Genomic DNA, 17726 nt, shown 5'->3' on the forward strand with positions numbered 1-17726 from the left:
TGACACTGAAGGACTGAACAACGTCGTGGGCAGCTGAAAATGGGGCCACTGACTAATTCGGGCTTGTCGCCATGCACAGGACCCCTGAATGACACCCATGGGGCAACTGAAGGCACAGCCTTGGCTATCTGCATGCAGTTGGGGTTCCCAAAGGCAAGGAAACACCCGAGCCCCAGAAGATCTGCTGGAGCTCCCCGTATTCAGTGGGACAGCGCGAGGGTCAGGCTATCCCTGCAGATATCCAGGGAGTTGCATGTAGGCAGCAGCCAGGAACATCAGCTCCAGCTTGATGGGCTGTTCTGCTCAGGAAGGTGGCCCATGGGGTCTCTCTTGTGTGCTAGTCAGCCCTGAGTTGCTGCAAGGTGCTCTCCTCCAGCCCACAACTCCTGCAAGGTGCTCTCGTCCAGCCCAGAAAGCCTTTGCCCAGCAGCAGAGAAGTGGGGTGTCCCTCAGCACCTGCCCATCAATGAGAAACTCAACGCACCCCACGTCGCCCTAGCCCTTGGCCTGTTTTCTGGGTGTTTCCTGACTATTTTCTGACTACCTCCCTGTTGGCTTGACAACTGGCAGCAGTCAGCGCTTGCATTGTGGGCCTGGGACAAGATGTTTCGCAAGCTATTTCAAAGGAAATCCATTTCATCCCAAATCAAACGCAGAGTGTTTGCTTTGGCGCTCCTCTCCCCGTCCCTCTCCGACAACCTCCCCGTGCAGACCGAACGCGGGGAGCTGTGCACCATCAGCAGGATTTTCAGCATGACGCACAGCCCTTATGCAATCACCAAGAATTTACGACTTTGTAAATTAATTGAAAAAAAAAAAACCCAACAACCCAGCCCACAATTCAAGAATAAACTTCTTTCCCCCCTAACAAAAGCTGCTTACATTTCATCGAGAGCTCAGCTCCCTCGGCATCAGCTGCCGCCTGCCAAGCCTGAACGAGAACGAGGGCTGCTGTCACTTACCCGGCTCACGAGCCGCTTCGGCGTTTCTTTGGCCTCAGCCTTAAAAAGATCAACAGGTCCTGCAAAGATGGGCAAGGTTTTCCAAACCTTCCCCTCGGTGTGGCACCAGGGAGAGCTTTAGCACTTGAGCACAAGCCACTTCTGGGATTTGGCTTTGCTCCCCAGGTCCCAGCTGCCACAGGCATTTCTCTCTGCTCGTTTGCTTTTCTGCTGTAAATGGGGAATTTTTTTGGAGTTTATCATTACAGAGGAAGGTAAGGCGAAGGCAATCGCATGTCCCTCCTGTGCCACCGCGCAGGAGCCCAGCAGCCCCCCAGGAGGGAAAAGCAACTCGGTACCATGCACAAAAACCTCCCAAAAAGCCAGAGTAACAGTGGGATTGCTGGCGTAACTGACCCAAATGTGAATCACAGCTGTTGACAGCCGAACGTGGCTTTAATCAGATCTGTCAGACAATAGCTGACGCCAAAGAAAACAAGCCCTTGGTGACATTTATGCAACCTGTCGTTGAGAGAACCGGCGCAGCCCCGCAATAAGAGCGAGTGATGGCAGCGCTGTGCAGGAACACAGCTCCAAACACCGCGGGATGCTTCTGCGGCATCAGTAGGTGGACTGTTTGACCCCCATCCTGCCTTGTGAAGGTGAGGGGTAAGCCGGTGCTTTGCCCCCAACACACAGCCTGCTGCATCGGATGGCACCCGTGGGTCTCGGCTCCCTCTGCCACGGCCATCTCTATCCTCTGGCCCTGCATCCAGCCAGAATGGAGCATCTGGGGAGAGGCTCCCGAGACAGAGAAAGAGCAGAACAATATTTTCAAATGAAGCAATATATATCTGCATCCACTACATCACTGGCAGGAGGGCCGCGCACAGCCGCAGCAGCTGAGCAGGATGACCTGCGGTGAAACCCGCGTTTCTTTTTGCTGGGAGTAAAGCAAACTGCGGTGCGCGGGGGGCTCCGGCTCTGGGACAGGCAGAGCCAGAGCTTCACAGGTTTAGCTTACGTGGGATGGCGGTCTCCAGCCCCTTGCACACATCTCCCGCAGACACTGTGCGTGCTTTTTCTTTTCCTCTTTAAAGCGCCGGTCAGCACAGGAGGAAGCAGTTTCAGATGAGGAGCCTGCGATACGCGTATGGCTCGTGCTTGGAGTGCAAGGTTTAATCAGTGATTATTAGGTCCAGGGGATGTGTCTGCCTGTTCATTCAGCCAGCCTGATTATAATTAAGCACATGCATTTTAAGATCTCAAATCACTGGGAAAATGTGGATTGTAAGAGGAATCCAGCATGGAGAACGTACACCACCATCGCCAGCACAGGGAGCTCAGGGCACGACGGAGCCTGCGCTCCCGACCCACCGGCTTCATTTCTCTGTACGACAGAGTGGGGAATGCTCCTCACTGAGGGCCAAATGCATCTTCCCAGGCTGATCTGGCAGGCTGCACGTGCACAAACCTTTTTTTTTGGAGCCACACTAGCAAACGACCCAGCAAGCAACATGACCAGGGGCCAGGGAAATTTGGTTTTATCTGCCCACGGTGGCAGCGAAGGATTTTTTCTGCTCGCTCAGGAGCAAGGCTGCATTTTTACAGCATCACTGAAGGCACTGAGCACTCCACGTGGCTCTTATGGTGCTGAAGCAGGTACCTGGTCAAGGATGCGACTTCCAACCAACACCAAACACAAAGGTACCTCCAGGCTTAACCTTACATTTACACCGATGCAAGGCATAAAGCATCATGAGCAGGGGTTAGGCCCAGATTAGTCGTTCAAAGCTCACAAGATGATCCTGCCCTTCTCTGCAGAACTGCAAAGCCTCAGCGAGGCAGTGGGAGGAAGCCAGGAGTGCTTCAGCTTGACCACCGTGAGGTTAGAGGACAGCAATAACCATTTGTCTAAAAAATTTATTCTAGAAAACATGACCTAGGAAGAAAGTTTGAAAGAAGAGAGGTTGTTTAGTCTAGAGATGAGAAGGCTGAAGGGGTTATAACAACTGCCTTCATACGCAGAAAAAAATGCTTGCAAAGAGGAGGGGAAACACATTATTCTCCAGGTCTGCTGAACTCCTGCAAGGAAAATTTAATCTCAGAGAAGAAGAAAACTCTTCCTATGCAATTGCAGCAGAAGATGGCCAGGGCACAGGCAGGGTGGCTCTGCGTCTCCGGTCCAGCACTGCCCTGGATGGGGTGAAGGTGGCACTGAGCCCCTCTCCTGCAGTCATTTGCAATTTCAGAGCCTCATCAATGCATTGAGGCTCGATCTTCTTGAATCACCAGTATTTACTTACAGAACTGCAGCTCCCTCTTAATGAAGCGTTTCATCCGGGAACACTGCTAATAACCCGAGTGAGCCCTAACCTGGAAGAAAGACCGTGCGAGGGGGGACCCCATGACGCAGAGCTGATTTTTTTTCTAACAAGGAAACCTGAGAATCTATTTCCCAATGCCATTTAGGGGAGCAGGAGCCCTGCTCTGGCCCAAGGCATGAGATGGTTGTTACCCTGTTCCAAGGGTCCAAACCCAAGCATGACACGCTGACTCCATGAAACTTTCCTTCTGAAAAATGATGCTCCAAGAGACATCAAGTGCATCCGTCGGCAGCTGCCTTCAAGGCCGTTGCACTGGAAGAAGAGAGATGGCACCTGCTGCCGCCAGCACGGTCTGTTGGCCGGTGGCCGTCCCACGGCCAGATTGGAGCCAGCGCCGCGGCACACGTGGACACAGCAGGTTATTTTGCAGCCGTTCTCCACTGCGTGGGGCTGCCAGGCTCAATATTTCACCCCGGAGCCATGGAAACGCACGCCTTTTGGATGAGCACAAGTGAAAGCTGTAGCTCGTCTGCGGGCATTCGATATAAAACTTGAGCTGGCTACAGCGTCGGGAACACAAAGCAGGTTTCTGGTTAACATTAAGGTTTGCTAAGAACATAACATTAAGGTGTGCTAAAAACATGCTGTACGATCCTCTCTGAAGTCCTTCCCCACCCCTACTACGGACCGTGTTTATCCCATAAAACTTTGCCGAGGGAAATAACAACCGAATAAGCAAAGTGACGGCACAAAGATATTCCTCGTGAGCATCACACCTCTGCAGCCTCGCCACAACAAAGCACTCAGAGGCGCTTAAATCTCACCGTGTGCTTTGCTAAACCGGGGCTGCAGGTTGCATTAATTATGAATTATTAAACCGCTCAGCAAATGACAGCAGAGGGGCCGCACAGAGCACGTATGCTGGGCGTGAGGCTGGGAATGAAGCCCACTGCGAGGGGAAGCAGCTCCCAGTCCCCATTAAATCAAACTCCCCGTGAAGCTGGGCTAACACGGGGTGAGGCTGCACCACAGCCAGCATCCCGCTGCCGAGACAGCATCGTCTGCTTCACCCCGACGGGGGAATGCAAAATGCCCTGACTTAGGATACTGCAAACAAACAGGGCTATGCTGACGTTTGCTTCTTGCCTTTACATTGATCACAGTACACATACACCTGTGCATCGCAGTCCTCGCTACCTCGGCCCCGAACAGGTGCCCGCCTGCACCAAAACCCCGCGCCCAGCCCAGCCCAGCCAGTGTTTACGTGCAGCTCTAGAGGCACAGGAGCACATTGCTCACGTCCAGCCCCGTGTGTCACAGCCTTCTCTCTCCCACAGTACCAAGCAGGCACATCCTCATTGCCCCTGAAACAGGGTTTAATTCAATTTCAACCCCCAAAACTAAAAAGGAACTCAAGGAGAAGCAGTCTTCCCAGGGCTTTGTTTATAGATCAGTCTTGTCTCACTTCTCAGCGACCTCGGGGTGTGCAGAAACAAAGCAGAACCCTTATGTAACTGGAAATTGCGGAAAATAAACAATTCGGGGAAAGCAGAGGAGCGCTCGCCAAGCGGGTTGCAGTGCCGACAGCCTCCCACGGCATGCCCCTGTGTGCCATCCCAAGGGTGTCAGGGATGACACCTGATCTGTCCCTCTGTCTGTTGGATTTTAACCTAGAAGCACCCCTCTAATCCCCCTCATCGGCACCCCCAGCTCCTACGCCCTCCCCAGACAAGGCAGGATGGTGAACACGTTGGGCCAGGGATGATGTGCTATTGCTTCCCCCGACATCATCTCCTTCCAGAAGTCCATTTCAGTTCTCCCTCTGGTTTGGTCATTACCCGACATGCTTTGGCATGTCCGTGTGTGACAACAAAGGGGTGAAGGTTGCACGTGGCCAGTCCCCGCGATAAGCACACCAAATCTCCCGCTGATGAGTGGCAAAAGGCGAGCGAGGGGGAGAAGAAACGTTCCTGGCAGTTTTACAATGTTTTGGCATTGGGCTTTTGGGATGGAAAACCTCTGTCTTCACATGCTGGGTTTCAAAATGACCAGGCTTGGATTGGGGAATGTTATAGCTGGATCTCAGAATTGCAAGAAATTTCCCCAGGGATCCCATCTTCTGACTCGGAAGTGGTTTTACACTGCCAGTGTCTGGGTGAAAGAGGAGAGCTGGGAGCCTCCTTTTTCTTAGAAAAAGTCAGGAACAGCCAATGTGTCATTTTTCAGCTTGCGTAACTCAGCTGAAGTGCCGGGGGCAGCCGCCCTCTCCAGCCTGGGGGGAGAGGAGCACCCACAAGATTCTGTGCACTGAGAACACGGGGATGGGGACCAGCCCTTGGACTCCTCCCTGCCGTCCCTGAGGGTGTTCAGGAGCTGCTCCCCAAGCAGGAGAGGCAGGGCCATTGAATGCTTCTCCAGAAAACGTACGCCAGCCCTGAGGAACATGGCTTTTTCTCTCTACTCCCCGTCCCCTTTCAGCTCCTCCTCACGCAGAGGAAGAAGAGCGGACTGGAGACGGACGATGCCGTCAGGTCTCTCTGCAACTCCGATGCGCAGGGATCAACACTGACCCCTGTGCATATTCATACGTTTTTCCTCTCTCTGCTTTCTGGGTATATCACATTGTTTAGTCCTGGAAAAACAAGCTATCTGGGGCCTTTGGGCATCTCAAAACACAGATGACAGCAGAAATGTATGCCATACATGTGAAATCACATTCCACCCTGCAACAGCACCAGTTTAACATCTTTTTTTTTCCCCTGGATTTATGCCTGTGACAGATGAGGCTGTTATCCTCGCCCAAACTCACTTTCTTAAAGAATACTTAAAATATCTTTCTCCTTTTGCATATGACAGTGTCACCGTTCAACACGACTTCTACCTCCAAAGCACTCCTGCTCTCTGCAAGCTGCACACACAGAGACTGTTCCCAGAGAACAACATTTAGCCCGCAGGTATTTTCTTAAGTGGGCTATTTGACCAGCTGGCATTTTGTGAAAATGACTGCCTGGAATCAGCAGAGATCAGCTCTTGACTTCTACTTCAGCTGCTAGGCACATACAGCGCCTGCAAAAGCTTTTTAGAGCACAACGCAAGCACAAGAGAGCAAGGCAGAGCACGAGTACTGGGAGCAGGGCTGTGATGGACCGAGTATCTGCTGGGAAGTGATTAACCGCTGCTAGGATCAGGCTCCTCCTCATGAGAAAAGCTGCCTGGACAAACTCCCTCTTAGCATCATCCTGATTGCTTAATGAAGGGAGTTAGAGTAAACATTGCTACAGCATCCACTGTTTTGTATTGTTGCTAATGCCATGAAAAAAAAAAAAAGCTAAAGCAGCCAAATGGATTAAAACACAAGAGAGAATATAAAATCAACAAAAATGAGCTTGCTCTTGGAAAATGTGCTGGGAAATATTTCTCGCTCTTTGCTTCTCCATCTAATAGCCACCCCTGCCACTCTGGAGTCCACTGGGGCACTACAACCCAGGCTGCGACAGCAGAGCACAATCGGTGTCACGCCTCTTACCCAAGCCATGAGGAACTGGCTTTGAAGCAATTAAGGAGAGCCTACATGTAAAGTGAAAACCTGGGTTCTTCCAGGAGACTTGCAGGGATCACAGCAGGTCTTGACCCTCGCAGTGGGTGAGCCCCCCCCAGCCCACACTGGATGCATTACAAATATTACAGGGACAAGATCTCCTCAGCGGAGGCAGCCTTCCAGCCAGCGTATGGGGACTCCTGCTGCACACCTCATGTATTATCTGCTTTTACTGACGTCTCTGGCTTATTAATAGTTAAGTTGTAATAGAAACATCACAGCAAAACCTGCTGCCAGGGAGGGACCAGCTTTTAACGTGTGCTCTGCAGGTTAGGGACTGTTTGCCCTTCAGCTCCTTATGAAAAAAAGGAATGTTTTCAGCAATGCCATAAAATGTGAGATGGATGCAGTGTTAATTATCCCACTTTATAAGGTGGAGCAAACTGTGCAGCATCAGTATCTCAAAGGGACCTTGTATCCAAAAGCCTGGGACTTTCTTGCAAAGCAGAGCTGGGGTGTGCAGGGCAGAGGTGTGCTGTGCCCTGACATCCCCTGCCCAAAACCCTGCTCTCCTGCAGATCTCAGCCAGGTCACCACATCTGCCTGTCTTCAAAATGCTGCTGATTAAATGGGTTGATAATTCTGTCCTCTGTAATTGCACACATGGCCCTGGGGGAGCTGCCTGTTACTGCTGCGGTGCCCCCCAAGATTGAGCTGAGCCAGGTCCCAGAACAAGGAAATTTATTAGAATCTTACACATGAATAAAACTGTTATCACCTCACTCTGCAGAGGAACTGCTTAAATTCGTTGCAAGCCCCATCATGCTGAGCATCTGCTCCAGAAAGCAGGAAAGCAGCGAGTTGTCAAGGCAGGCACTGCCCGTAAGGAAATTCATACTTTGGCTACATAGGGAGGATGGATGCCTTTGGAAAATCTCTCTCCCAGCATTTTAAAAAAGGGGTTTCTAAAATGAAAGAGACAATGATTTTCACTCTAGTATGAAGGCCTCACCACGTTTCTCATCTCTTGACCTGTATCCCCAATAACTTTTTACACTTCAGCTCCAAAGCATGCAGCAACTGCTTCAGTGTTCAGGGACTGCTCATCCGAACTCAGTGTTGCTCAAGACTCTTTGTACTGATGGGGTTTACACAATACGAGTTTTTAGGAACACGAGCGGCTTTAGAGATGTGGAGCTTTGCTTTGGGAAACCTTGTTTTGGAGAGTGATTCCCAACTCCCTCGCCATTTCACATCTATTTTTCCTCCGTGTATATCTGAGGCTGTTTGAGCAAAACCCTCTCCAGCTCATTAGCTTCTCCTCTCCCACCCTGATTTACCACTCGCTGGCTCGGGGGATCCTGGCCGAACACAGAGACCATTTCACACCTTGGCACGGGCCTGGCAACTTCCCTAAACAAACACACCGAAACCCCAGGAGCGGGGCGAGGAGGCATGGGTGTAGCAGAGCAAACCCATCCATCCAGGCAGGGCAGAGGCACAGAGCTCAGCTTCAGCCGCACTCCGCTCTCCAGGGCCCCGGCAATGCCGGCTGGCGCATCCCCATCACCAGCATCCCGTGGGAGGCCCTCGGGTCCGGGTACCGATCACCCCGCAGGCTGCTCACTGCTGGCGACAGCAAGAAAGATGGGCTGCATTTTGCAGGGGGCTGAAGCAGGACATGCAGCCCTGAGCTGCGGACCAGAGCCCCGCCACAGACACGTCCGTGCACGCAGTCGCATTCCCGCAGCTACAAAATGAAACCCAAACACGTTTGGGGTGAGAGGGCTGAGAAATATTACCCTGGGATGTGCTCAGGAGAAACGGGCTCAGCCTGACAGGACAAGCATCTCACCTGGCTTTTCCCTGCAGTTTCTACTAGGAAGGATTGGGGAAGAGGAGAAAAAGAGCCGTGCATAGAGGGAGAACTTCTTGCAACTAGTCACATGCTCGAGGGCTGCCTAACATGCAAAAAGGGTTAATTGGGTCTGTTTCAAAGCATTTAAAAATATTTTTAGTCCCCAAGGGCAGCTGACAGCAGTCCTTTCAGCACTGAACACTGGAATCTGCCTCTGCATTAGCAGCTGGCCTTGATTTCTTCCCTTCTCTTCACAAAAGTGAGGATTAAAGAGCTTGAAAACATTTGTTTTGAGCTACACAGAAAGGCCAACCATCTACAAAGCCCTGCATTTGGTAAACAAGCAAGACGGGGCTGCCAAGCACATCAGGGCCAGGCAAGCCCATGGCACTGAGTGGCAGTCCCCAAGCTGCCAGTCACCCCTGTAATGGGAAGACACCCGCCGTGGCACTGATCTGGAGCACAAGGGACCCCGTCACATGGAGGAGGCCCCGGGGTGGCCGCAGGGTGACAGGGGCAGAGGTGACGTACCTGTGGCATTGGAGAGTGCGAGGGACTCCATGGAGCCACGAGGAGTCTGCTCGGTGGGTGTCAGGTCCTCTGTGAACTTGAGGGCGTTGATGGGGTGACGGGTGCGGCACTGCGGCGTCGGCATCCCGCCTTCCTCTTCCTCTTCATACTTGGGGACTTTGAGACTTCCTCTGGTCTCGGGGAAGCTCTGGTTAGACATGTCGCTGTAGCTCTCCTGTGAGCGAAGCCTCCCCGAGTAGTAGTCCTCTCTGCAGTCCTGGATGAAGCTGCCGCCATGGCCCTTCATCGCCAGCGAGGAGCTCCTCTTTGGGTTGCTGAAATGTTTTGCCCATAAATCCGGCTGCGAGCCCGGGACCTGGCTGGGGTTATAGGTGGTCCTTATGTTGCACTGGCTGAGAAGCTGCAAAGGGCTTTGGGACTGACTTTGCTCCATTTTGCTCCCATAGTGGTAGAGCTCGTCCCGGCTCCTCCACAAGTGCTCCCTGTTGAGGCTTGGCGTCTGGCTTGCCAGGCTCAGCAAGTCCATCTGCAGTGAGAGCGGGTCCACGTCAGTGGAGAGGCGGTTGGAGGTGACCTGCAGCTGGTTGCAGGGGCTGCGCGCCCCCTCCTCGCCTTTCCCCTTGTTCTTGCCGATCTTGGCGCTGCGGCGGGACTCCTTGGCTCGCGCGCTCTGGAAAGCCGAGTCGGAGGAGTCGGAGCCGTTGGGGTCATCGCCGACGCTGCAGGCCCTGGAGCAGAAGATCTGTCCCTGCTTGGGCAGGAAGGGCCGTCCCAGCAGGGACTTCTTGCACTGCGCACAGCAGAAGCAGGTCTCAGTGGCGTGCCAGTGCTGGCCGTCGTACGTCATCTGGCCCTGGTCGATACCTTGAGGGGGAAGATGCACAGCATCAGAGTTAGCCTACGTACATCGCTTTGCCCTGCGCTTAACACGTGCATCCCCACGAGCGACAGGCATCCGGGCTCGCTCTCAAAAACCCTTCAGCAGGGTTTGTTCGATGCATGAAGTTAAGCCTATTTTTAATTCCTTGCAGGCTGCAGGCCTTTGCTTCGGAGTTGCTCAATGTTAGGAAAGGCAGGAGAACCGAGCCTTAAGCTACTCTGTATTAAATGGGGATATTTCCGATCATAAAGCAAAGGAATGCAAGAAGGTCTCCATAAAGTCCTTGAAGTCAAAGCAATAATATGCTGCCTATTTAAAAAAAAACCAAAAAGCCTGCAACCAAACTGTAATGAGGAATTTGTGCTGCCTCGGTTAAGTGTGTAACAGAGCAGATCACATCCCTGCCCCTTGCTGCTACCGCGGCCCCATCTCAACTTAATTTTGGCTACTGGGGCCCTTTCTTCAAAAGGGAGCAGAAAGAGCCGGCCCCAGGGATCTGAGCACACCCCCTTGCCTTGCACCCAGCCACATTTCCCCAGTTGTCCCTTGAGTTAAGTAAAGGAATTGATGCAGAGAGCCTGTTCCCCGCCAGCGAAACCCTGGGGCTGCTCGCAGGCACTGGCCAGAGCCGTGGGAGCACACGCCCGCTGCGTGCACATCGCTCTCGGTCAGAGCCGGGAGCAAAGCTCAGTTATAACATTTATTTCCCTGCATAAGCTGCCGTTATGGCAAAAGCCCCTATTACCCGAGAAACCCCCGTGCACGGCGGGCTGCTATGCTGCATGGGCGCACAGTGGCTCTTACACACAGTGACTACTACAAGCAACTTGCAGCAAAATGGCTGCAGTCCCTCCTTTGCTAGAAATGTGCAGATATGCACCAAAACAGGCATTTTGCCCCAAAAACCTGACAGTCAGCAGGCTCCGGACGGATGGACAGAGGGGAGCACAGCAGATGGGGGAAGCACGAGAGAAGGCAGCATGCGAGAAGCGTTAACAGCTGCTTCACCGCTCCGCAGCTGAGCTTTCGGGAGGGATGTGCTGCAGGTCACAGCAAACACGTCCTCCAAGTGCTTCACTGAATCCCTGAATCTTCCCCCTCGTGCCATCTGGCCGCTGCACAAGAGCAAAACGGTTTGTTTTTTTTTCTTTCCCTGCAGCCTATGAATTACTTGAAGATGAGAGCTCACCTCTATGGACAAAGAAAGAGCTGCCTGCCTGCTCGCAAGCGCCTGCAAATGCTCAGCCAAGTGGCAAACAGGATCGGAGAGAGCAGCGAGCTGCTCCCCCCACTAGCTGGGGGGACAGCTAGCCCCCAGAATAAAACCCATCTTACATCACTGTCCTAGAAATGTAGATTGACTCTGATGTGTCACTTCTTTCTGTTTGAGAACATCTATCTGCAGGTTGATTAAAAAAGGCAAACAAACCCAATAATGATGCCTAATGAACAAGTATCTTTCCTGTCAGTACCACATTAACTCATGAGGATCCTTTGGCAAGCTTGGTTGGGAAGAATCTGCGACTCGAAGAGCCAGGCTGTTTACAGGAAAATTAGATTTAAAGGAAGAAAGTGTGTTACATTAGGTCAGAGAAAGCTTTCACTAGTTGCAATGGCTCCTGAGGTTGCTCTCTGATAGTCCTCCCCTCTCCGACCACAAAAGGGGAAAAGTGGTGGCTTAACCAAACAAATTACCATGCTAGCTCCTTGGCAAGAGGGGCAAGAAGCCTCTTGGGATGCTGCAGGGCTGGGGCACAGGCAGTCCTGCCCGCAGTCCCAAGTCACTGACAAAGACCGAACACAGCAGCTCCTGTTGCCAGAAACAACCTTCCCAGCAGAAGTTTGCCCCGCTCCCCTCCCGCAGCGCGCCCGCCCCGGGGCCCAGGGACGGTGGCACGTACCGATGTGCTGGGCGCAGGTGTCGCAGTACTCGGCGTAGAGGGACTCGAAACAGCTGCAGCAGTAGGGCCTGCCATCCTTCATGATGTACCTCTGCCCCCCCAGCACCGTCTCGCATTCAAAGCAGCAGAAGTGCTTCATGTGCCAGTGCCGCCCTTCGGCCTCGGTGCATTCATCGGCAAAAATGATCTGGAGGGGGAAACACAAACGTGGAGCAGAGTTGGTCAGACGTGGTCACCAACCTTCGTGTCTCCTGCCTGTGCATGGCAGCTGTGCCCCTTTGCTCATACAACATCCAAATTTTACAGATAACTGTCCCGTCCTGCACGGGAAACTCCCGTCGCTTGGCTTGTGGCATGGGCACCCATCACTTCTTAAGGAAATCCATTAAAATGCAAATACCTCAGGATCACATTAGCCAGGGACTACAAAGCGTTACGGCAGGTGCTCATGAGCACATCCATCAGCAGGAGAGGTCGATCAGGGTAATAAACGGGCTTATATACAACCTATCGATCCGGGGGGACTTTCGAAGAACAGAGCAGCCACTTAATGGAACACATTTACCTGTCTCTGAAACAGCGACCTGAGTACAAAGGATGAGCGAAGACACAAGGAGAAGCAGCAGCTCTCTGCAGGGAAGAGAAAACAGAGCTACCTGGCTCCTGACCACCGCCTCTACCCCAGCCCGAGTCCTTTAAAGACGACCGCAGTCATTACACCAGCAGGGAAATCGAGGCACGGAGGGCTGTTAAGAGTGGGTTGGTGAAACAGTAATCTGAAACGGTTCTAACAGAGGCTTTCTTGCTGTCTCTACTTCCCATCCCCACCCCATCTCTGCTCCCAAAGCCAAGCCAGGGGACCGAGCAGCGTCCCGGCTCTGCTCCGGCACAGGTCATACCGAAAGCTTTTCCCCTGTGGTTCCCCTTACCCCGAGCTACTCTTCCTCGCAATTAGTGTTGGATGTTTCAGGGGAAGAGGCACATGTTAAAGAAGGAGCTGAATAAAAGACTTGTATGAGAATTTGCAAGGATAAAAAGTACATGAAAAAAAATTACCCAGCCTAAGCCACAAAGAAATAGGGCCAGTTGAATGGTTAGGAGTTGTTTTTTTACTGGTAACGTTACAAATTTAATTGGATACATACGTCAATGTTCTTTATATTTGAAGTGCATGTAGCTTTGGATTTTTACTATTACACGCTCGCATAGACGGGACGTGGTATTTTATAGTACATATGGTTTTCCACACTATGGTTTTCATAACTTTAAAAGCCAGAACAATTTCTTTCACCAGCCTTTTAAACAGAGATTGACACTTGAGAAAGGCTCAGAGGCGACTCTCTACGGTTTTCTATATTCATTTTGTATTCCATTTGTTCAGCATCCTATAGCCCGTTAATCTCCTCTCTGAAAGCCTGTTTCATCTCGTCGTGTACTCAAGCACTACCGTCTTGTAGGAAACATGGCAGTCAACCCACCAGAGGCTTCTTCTGGGGAGACAGAGGAGAAGGGAGGACCACTGCACGCAGCTGGGCTACAATCACACAGCACGGGGGGTGAGCTGCTGGTGGAAATGCTCATGGAAAGCCTGCCCAGCTCCCTGCGTGTAGATGAGGACCTCTCTCAGAACAGCAGATGACTGCAACTAAAAATCCCCGAGATGCTCGCCTGAAACCCCAGCAAAAGCTTGCATGAACCCTTGGCAAAGTCGAACCATCACATTTCCTGCACATGCCTCCGTGCAGAGGCCACAGCTGATGGAGGTGAAATACCCTCCAGTTGGCAAGGGGAACCCTCTCATGCCATCCCCACGGGCAGCATCCGCGGCAGAGATATCTTTTAAAGTGGACAGAAGCGAGGGCAAACTGGCTCTTACCTCATCACACGCCGCGCAGCGGGGCTTGAGACACTCGGCGTGGTGCCTGCCGCAGTAGATCTTCCCATCTTGGTAGAAGTAGATGAGGTCGACCAGCAGCTCGTTGCAAACGCTGCAGATGAAGCAGGGAGGGTGCCAGCAAACACCATGTCCTGCTCGTGAGGCGAAGACGGCCATGTCCCCTCCGTTGATCTGGCCACCACACTGTCAGAAAAGCCAGTGTTTAACGGGGCGCTGGCGAGCCCGCTGCCGCCCATCGCCAGCCAGATGCTTTCACAACCACAGCAGAAGGTGCTAATTCACAGCTCCTTTCTGGTATCCCTTAATCTCTTCATCCCTATTTTGTGGCCAGGATATCAACAGCTTCCCCCCTGCACAAGGCCAGGAGCTGGCGTGACTGCTCTACATCAAATATCACGGGGTGCTCTTGGCACCCACCCTGACAGACTCCAGTGCTTGTAACTGGCAGAGGGCACAGGGTGGGTGCTGCTTCACTTAACGTTGGTGATTAAAAAGCTGCCCCGCTCGCGCCAGTTCATCAGCCGCTACCCACCTGCTCGCAGATGGCTCCTGTCATGGTCACGGGGAACGGCCGGACATTGCCTCTCCCTAAATTCTCCCTCTTTCTTTGATTGCTGAAGAGTTTGAGCTCCCTCTTCTCCTCCTCATCCAACGAATTGCAATAGCGGACCTAAAAAACACAAGTGGTGCTCGGTGTTAGGGGTGTCCCTGCCTCTCTGGCCAGCAAGCCACAGATCTGCGGGCTCTGCCAACCTCTGCAAGGGGGTCACACAAACAAACTCCATCCTGGGCTTAGGGGAGGCTGGAGAACACAGCTGTCCAGGCTCCAGTCATCTCGGGGTTCAGCCAAAATTTCAAGAGGTAGAGATGAGAATAAAGGGCAGGAGGAAGGCTTCTCCATTACTAGAAAAGTCTTAAAAGTTGGGTCCTCTGAGTCCCACCCAGAACCAGCAATCAGACTGATGGTTTTCCTGGTTTCTCCTTATGGCAGAGGTCTTACAGCAGCTTAAAAATGTTTTATGGACATCTCAAGAGCGCAGCCTGTTTTCCCAGTGTCAATGATGGAGTTCCAGCTATTTGGGAATTCAAACTCTTCTTCCAACGTAGGGTCAAGTTTGCACATATGCAAAACCTCTGCGTAATAAGGAAATAAGTAAAATAAAAGGATACAAACAATGAATGATGCAATTTCCCCAAAGCTTATAAAACGCTGAGGTTTTCCTGGCTGTTTTCATCCTGCAGGCTTAGCTCTTGGCTGATTGCATCTCAATGAAGAATACGGCTGTAGAGCCAAGGTGGCCACGTGTAGCACCCGCGCCCAATCCAGCCTCTGCTACTTTGGAGAGGAGGCTCACGGAGCCGAGCAGGATTATTCATGTGAGCAAGGAACACGTTTTGAATTTTCAAAGGAGCAAAACTGAGCAGGAGGGGACACTGGATGCAAAAATCTGCCAATTTGCAGAAAATCCACGCAGGCTCGTGCCTCCAGCTTACAGCAGCACAGGCTGCAGTAGCAGTGTTCATGTGTATTTATTCCGATGTTCTTCGGCTGTCGGAGGCTGTGGGGTTTTCAGCGGCTGCCAGGGAAGGCGGGTGGGCAGGTTGGGGCCCGAGGGTGCAGGGGAAGAAGCCCTTGCCCGGTGCCTGGAGCTCTCTCGGCGCTGGCAGCACCGTGCTGCGCCCATGGCACCCAGCCACGTGCAGGCAAACTCGTTAAAATCTGACCTACATCAAACAAGTTACCTGCACCTATTTTCCAGAGCGGCTTCTTCAGAAAGCAGCATGAAAATATTTTTTTTTTTTTTGTTTACACAGGGAAATTTCATGGGCTACCAGAAGCCAATGTTCTCACTGGAGAGAACGGGATGTGAAAGACCAGACCCTTTTTGCTGCCTCACATCTTTCTTGTGAGATGTAAGGAGGTTTATTTGCTCTGACTGGTCTTGACTCAACCTCGGGCTTGCCAGGCTCTCCCGGCTTGCGAGGCCCAGCCCAAGCGAAACCCCTCCTCGGCACACGCACTCCCACTCCCAAGGTGAGCTGGAACAAGCACTTGGGAAAAAAGGCTTTTGCAACTCCGCATCTGGCTCCAGCTGATCTCAACAACATTTCAAGCCACTTTTACCGTGGCTTTGGCCTCCGAGGGCTGACAGAGTGCTTTTCCTTCAGAGAACTGAGGAAGGATGATTTTAAACATTTTAACTTTAGAAACAAACAACTCCCTCCCCACCTCCAACGCCATCCAAGCAGGGAGCAAATACAGCACTTAAACAGCAACATGACCAAACTCCAAGTAAATCCCCGCAAAAAGCAGACAGGGCTGAGAAAGGTCCCACCATGCTTCCCACAAGAGCAACCCCAGGAGGTGGGTCCCCTCCCCACCCCAGCCCTGACGGACGTCCGAGGACACTTTTTTGGGTACTAACCTCATTGTCGTGCGGCGGCAGCTGGTGCAAGAGCTGCTTTATGCGAGATTTTTCTCCCGGGCTGTTGACGTAGGGGACCTTGTCCTCGGGCAGGCAGCTGTAGTACTGGTGCACCTATGGAGGAAGAGAGGGGACTGCAGTGGGGCTCCTCGGCCGAGCCTGTGCCCCACTGCCCGGCCAGCAGCCACCCCCCAAGCCAGCAGGCACCGCATCTTCTCAAGGAAATTGAGTGGAAAAACACAAGCCGGTGCTGCTTCGGTTTTATGGCCTTTTCTCCACCGAGAAGAAGGGTTGGTGGCCCCGGCGAGGCGGCGGAGCTTGTTACCGTTTGCTCGGTCAGCCTCCATAGCGTTAGCATGTTTCGCCGGCTGCGGGGATGTGTCGGCACCTGCCTCGGCAGGGGAGGTTAAAAAGGCTGCGCCCCGGCAGCCTCCGTGTTGCCGGCTATCTCAGCCTCCACCTCCATCAAAACCCTCCGGGCTTTTTTCTGCAGCAATTTGTGGAAATAAACAGCAGATAAAAATCTGTTGGAAGGTTTGGTTTTTCTCTTTCGTCTCGGAGCGTATAATTAAAATCGGCTATTAAAAAGGCAGTGTGGTGGGGCACGGCGTGTCCCGGCGCTGGAGGAGCTCGATGGCAGCCCGGAGAGGAAGCACGCCCCGAACCCCAGCGTCTCTCCTCCGACTGCCACACCTGGGACGGGTACTCAAGGGCCGGGCCAGGCACCGGGATGGGACTCCCTGGCCAAGGATCAGCTCCGAAATGGCCACGGTGACGCTGAATGGCTTGGGAAGAAGCAGGAGAAGGTAAAGGTAAGGGAGAGCTCTCGCTGCTCAGCTGTGATCGGGAATCTCTGCAGCCCCGGACACTCCAGATGCTCGGGCAGCGGCAGAGGCTGGATGGCTTCTGTAAATCTGAGCTCATCTAGAGATACGCAAACTGTTTTTTGTCGTGCATACAGCTTTCTGCTTGTGCCATGCTGGGATTAACCCCGAGACGCTCCCTCGGCTCTCCGACACAGCAGCTGCACTGCCTGCAGCTTTCGCAGGGCTATTCCCAAATGACACTTGCTTTGCAGTGGCTTCTGATCGGCTTTTTCCCCTCGCTGTACATTTTGGGCTTTGGCCTAGAAAGCACCACGTGGGCCAGCTCTCCCCAGAGAAGCCCCCTCTGCCCGCGCAACCGCACAGCATCCATGGGATGACAAAGTACCGCGGGTCCCCAGGAGGGACGGGCACGCAGAGGCGGGTAATGGGGCTGGCTCGCAGGCTGCTGGGGGCAGCTTATGCCGGGAGTTACCTTTAAGAGGAAGAAATCACTTTTTATTCCAGAATAAATATCTAAACCTGGCATAATTCAGGAAGAATGACTCTGCCTTCAGTTCACGCCCTGGTCTCATCCAGAGTGACCCGCAAGCAGAGCTGCTC

The 17726-nt window shown here is 52.7% G+C and overlaps 1 protein-coding gene across 3 annotated transcripts in view; it reads right to left on the reverse strand.

Annotated features, from left to right (window-relative positions):
- The window catches only part of PRICKLE2 (prickle planar cell polarity protein 2), a 105041-nt gene that overhangs the window by 3235 nt on the left and 84080 nt on the right, over window positions 1-17726 (reverse strand). For all 3 annotated transcript variants that reach the window (XM_086755504.1, XM_086755507.1, XM_086755505.1), the window contains 5 exons: window positions 16300-16413; window positions 14406-14543; window positions 13853-14056; window positions 11977-12163; window positions 9196-10059 (listed from right to left, as the gene is read on the reverse strand). In XM_086755504.1, the coding sequence (XP_086611630.1) occupies window positions 9196-10059; window positions 11977-12163; window positions 13853-14056; window positions 14406-14543; window positions 16300-16413 (1507 nt within the window). The remainder of the gene's footprint in view (window positions 1-9195; window positions 10060-11976; window positions 12164-13852; window positions 14057-14405; window positions 14544-16299; window positions 16414-17726) is intronic.

Source organism: Chlamydotis macqueenii, chromosome 10, assembly GCF_036417535.1.
Source record: "Chlamydotis macqueenii isolate bChlMac1 chromosome 10, bChlMac1.mat, whole genome shotgun sequence".
Taxonomy (NCBI): domain Eukaryota; kingdom Metazoa; phylum Chordata; class Aves; order Otidiformes; family Otididae; genus Chlamydotis; species Chlamydotis macqueenii.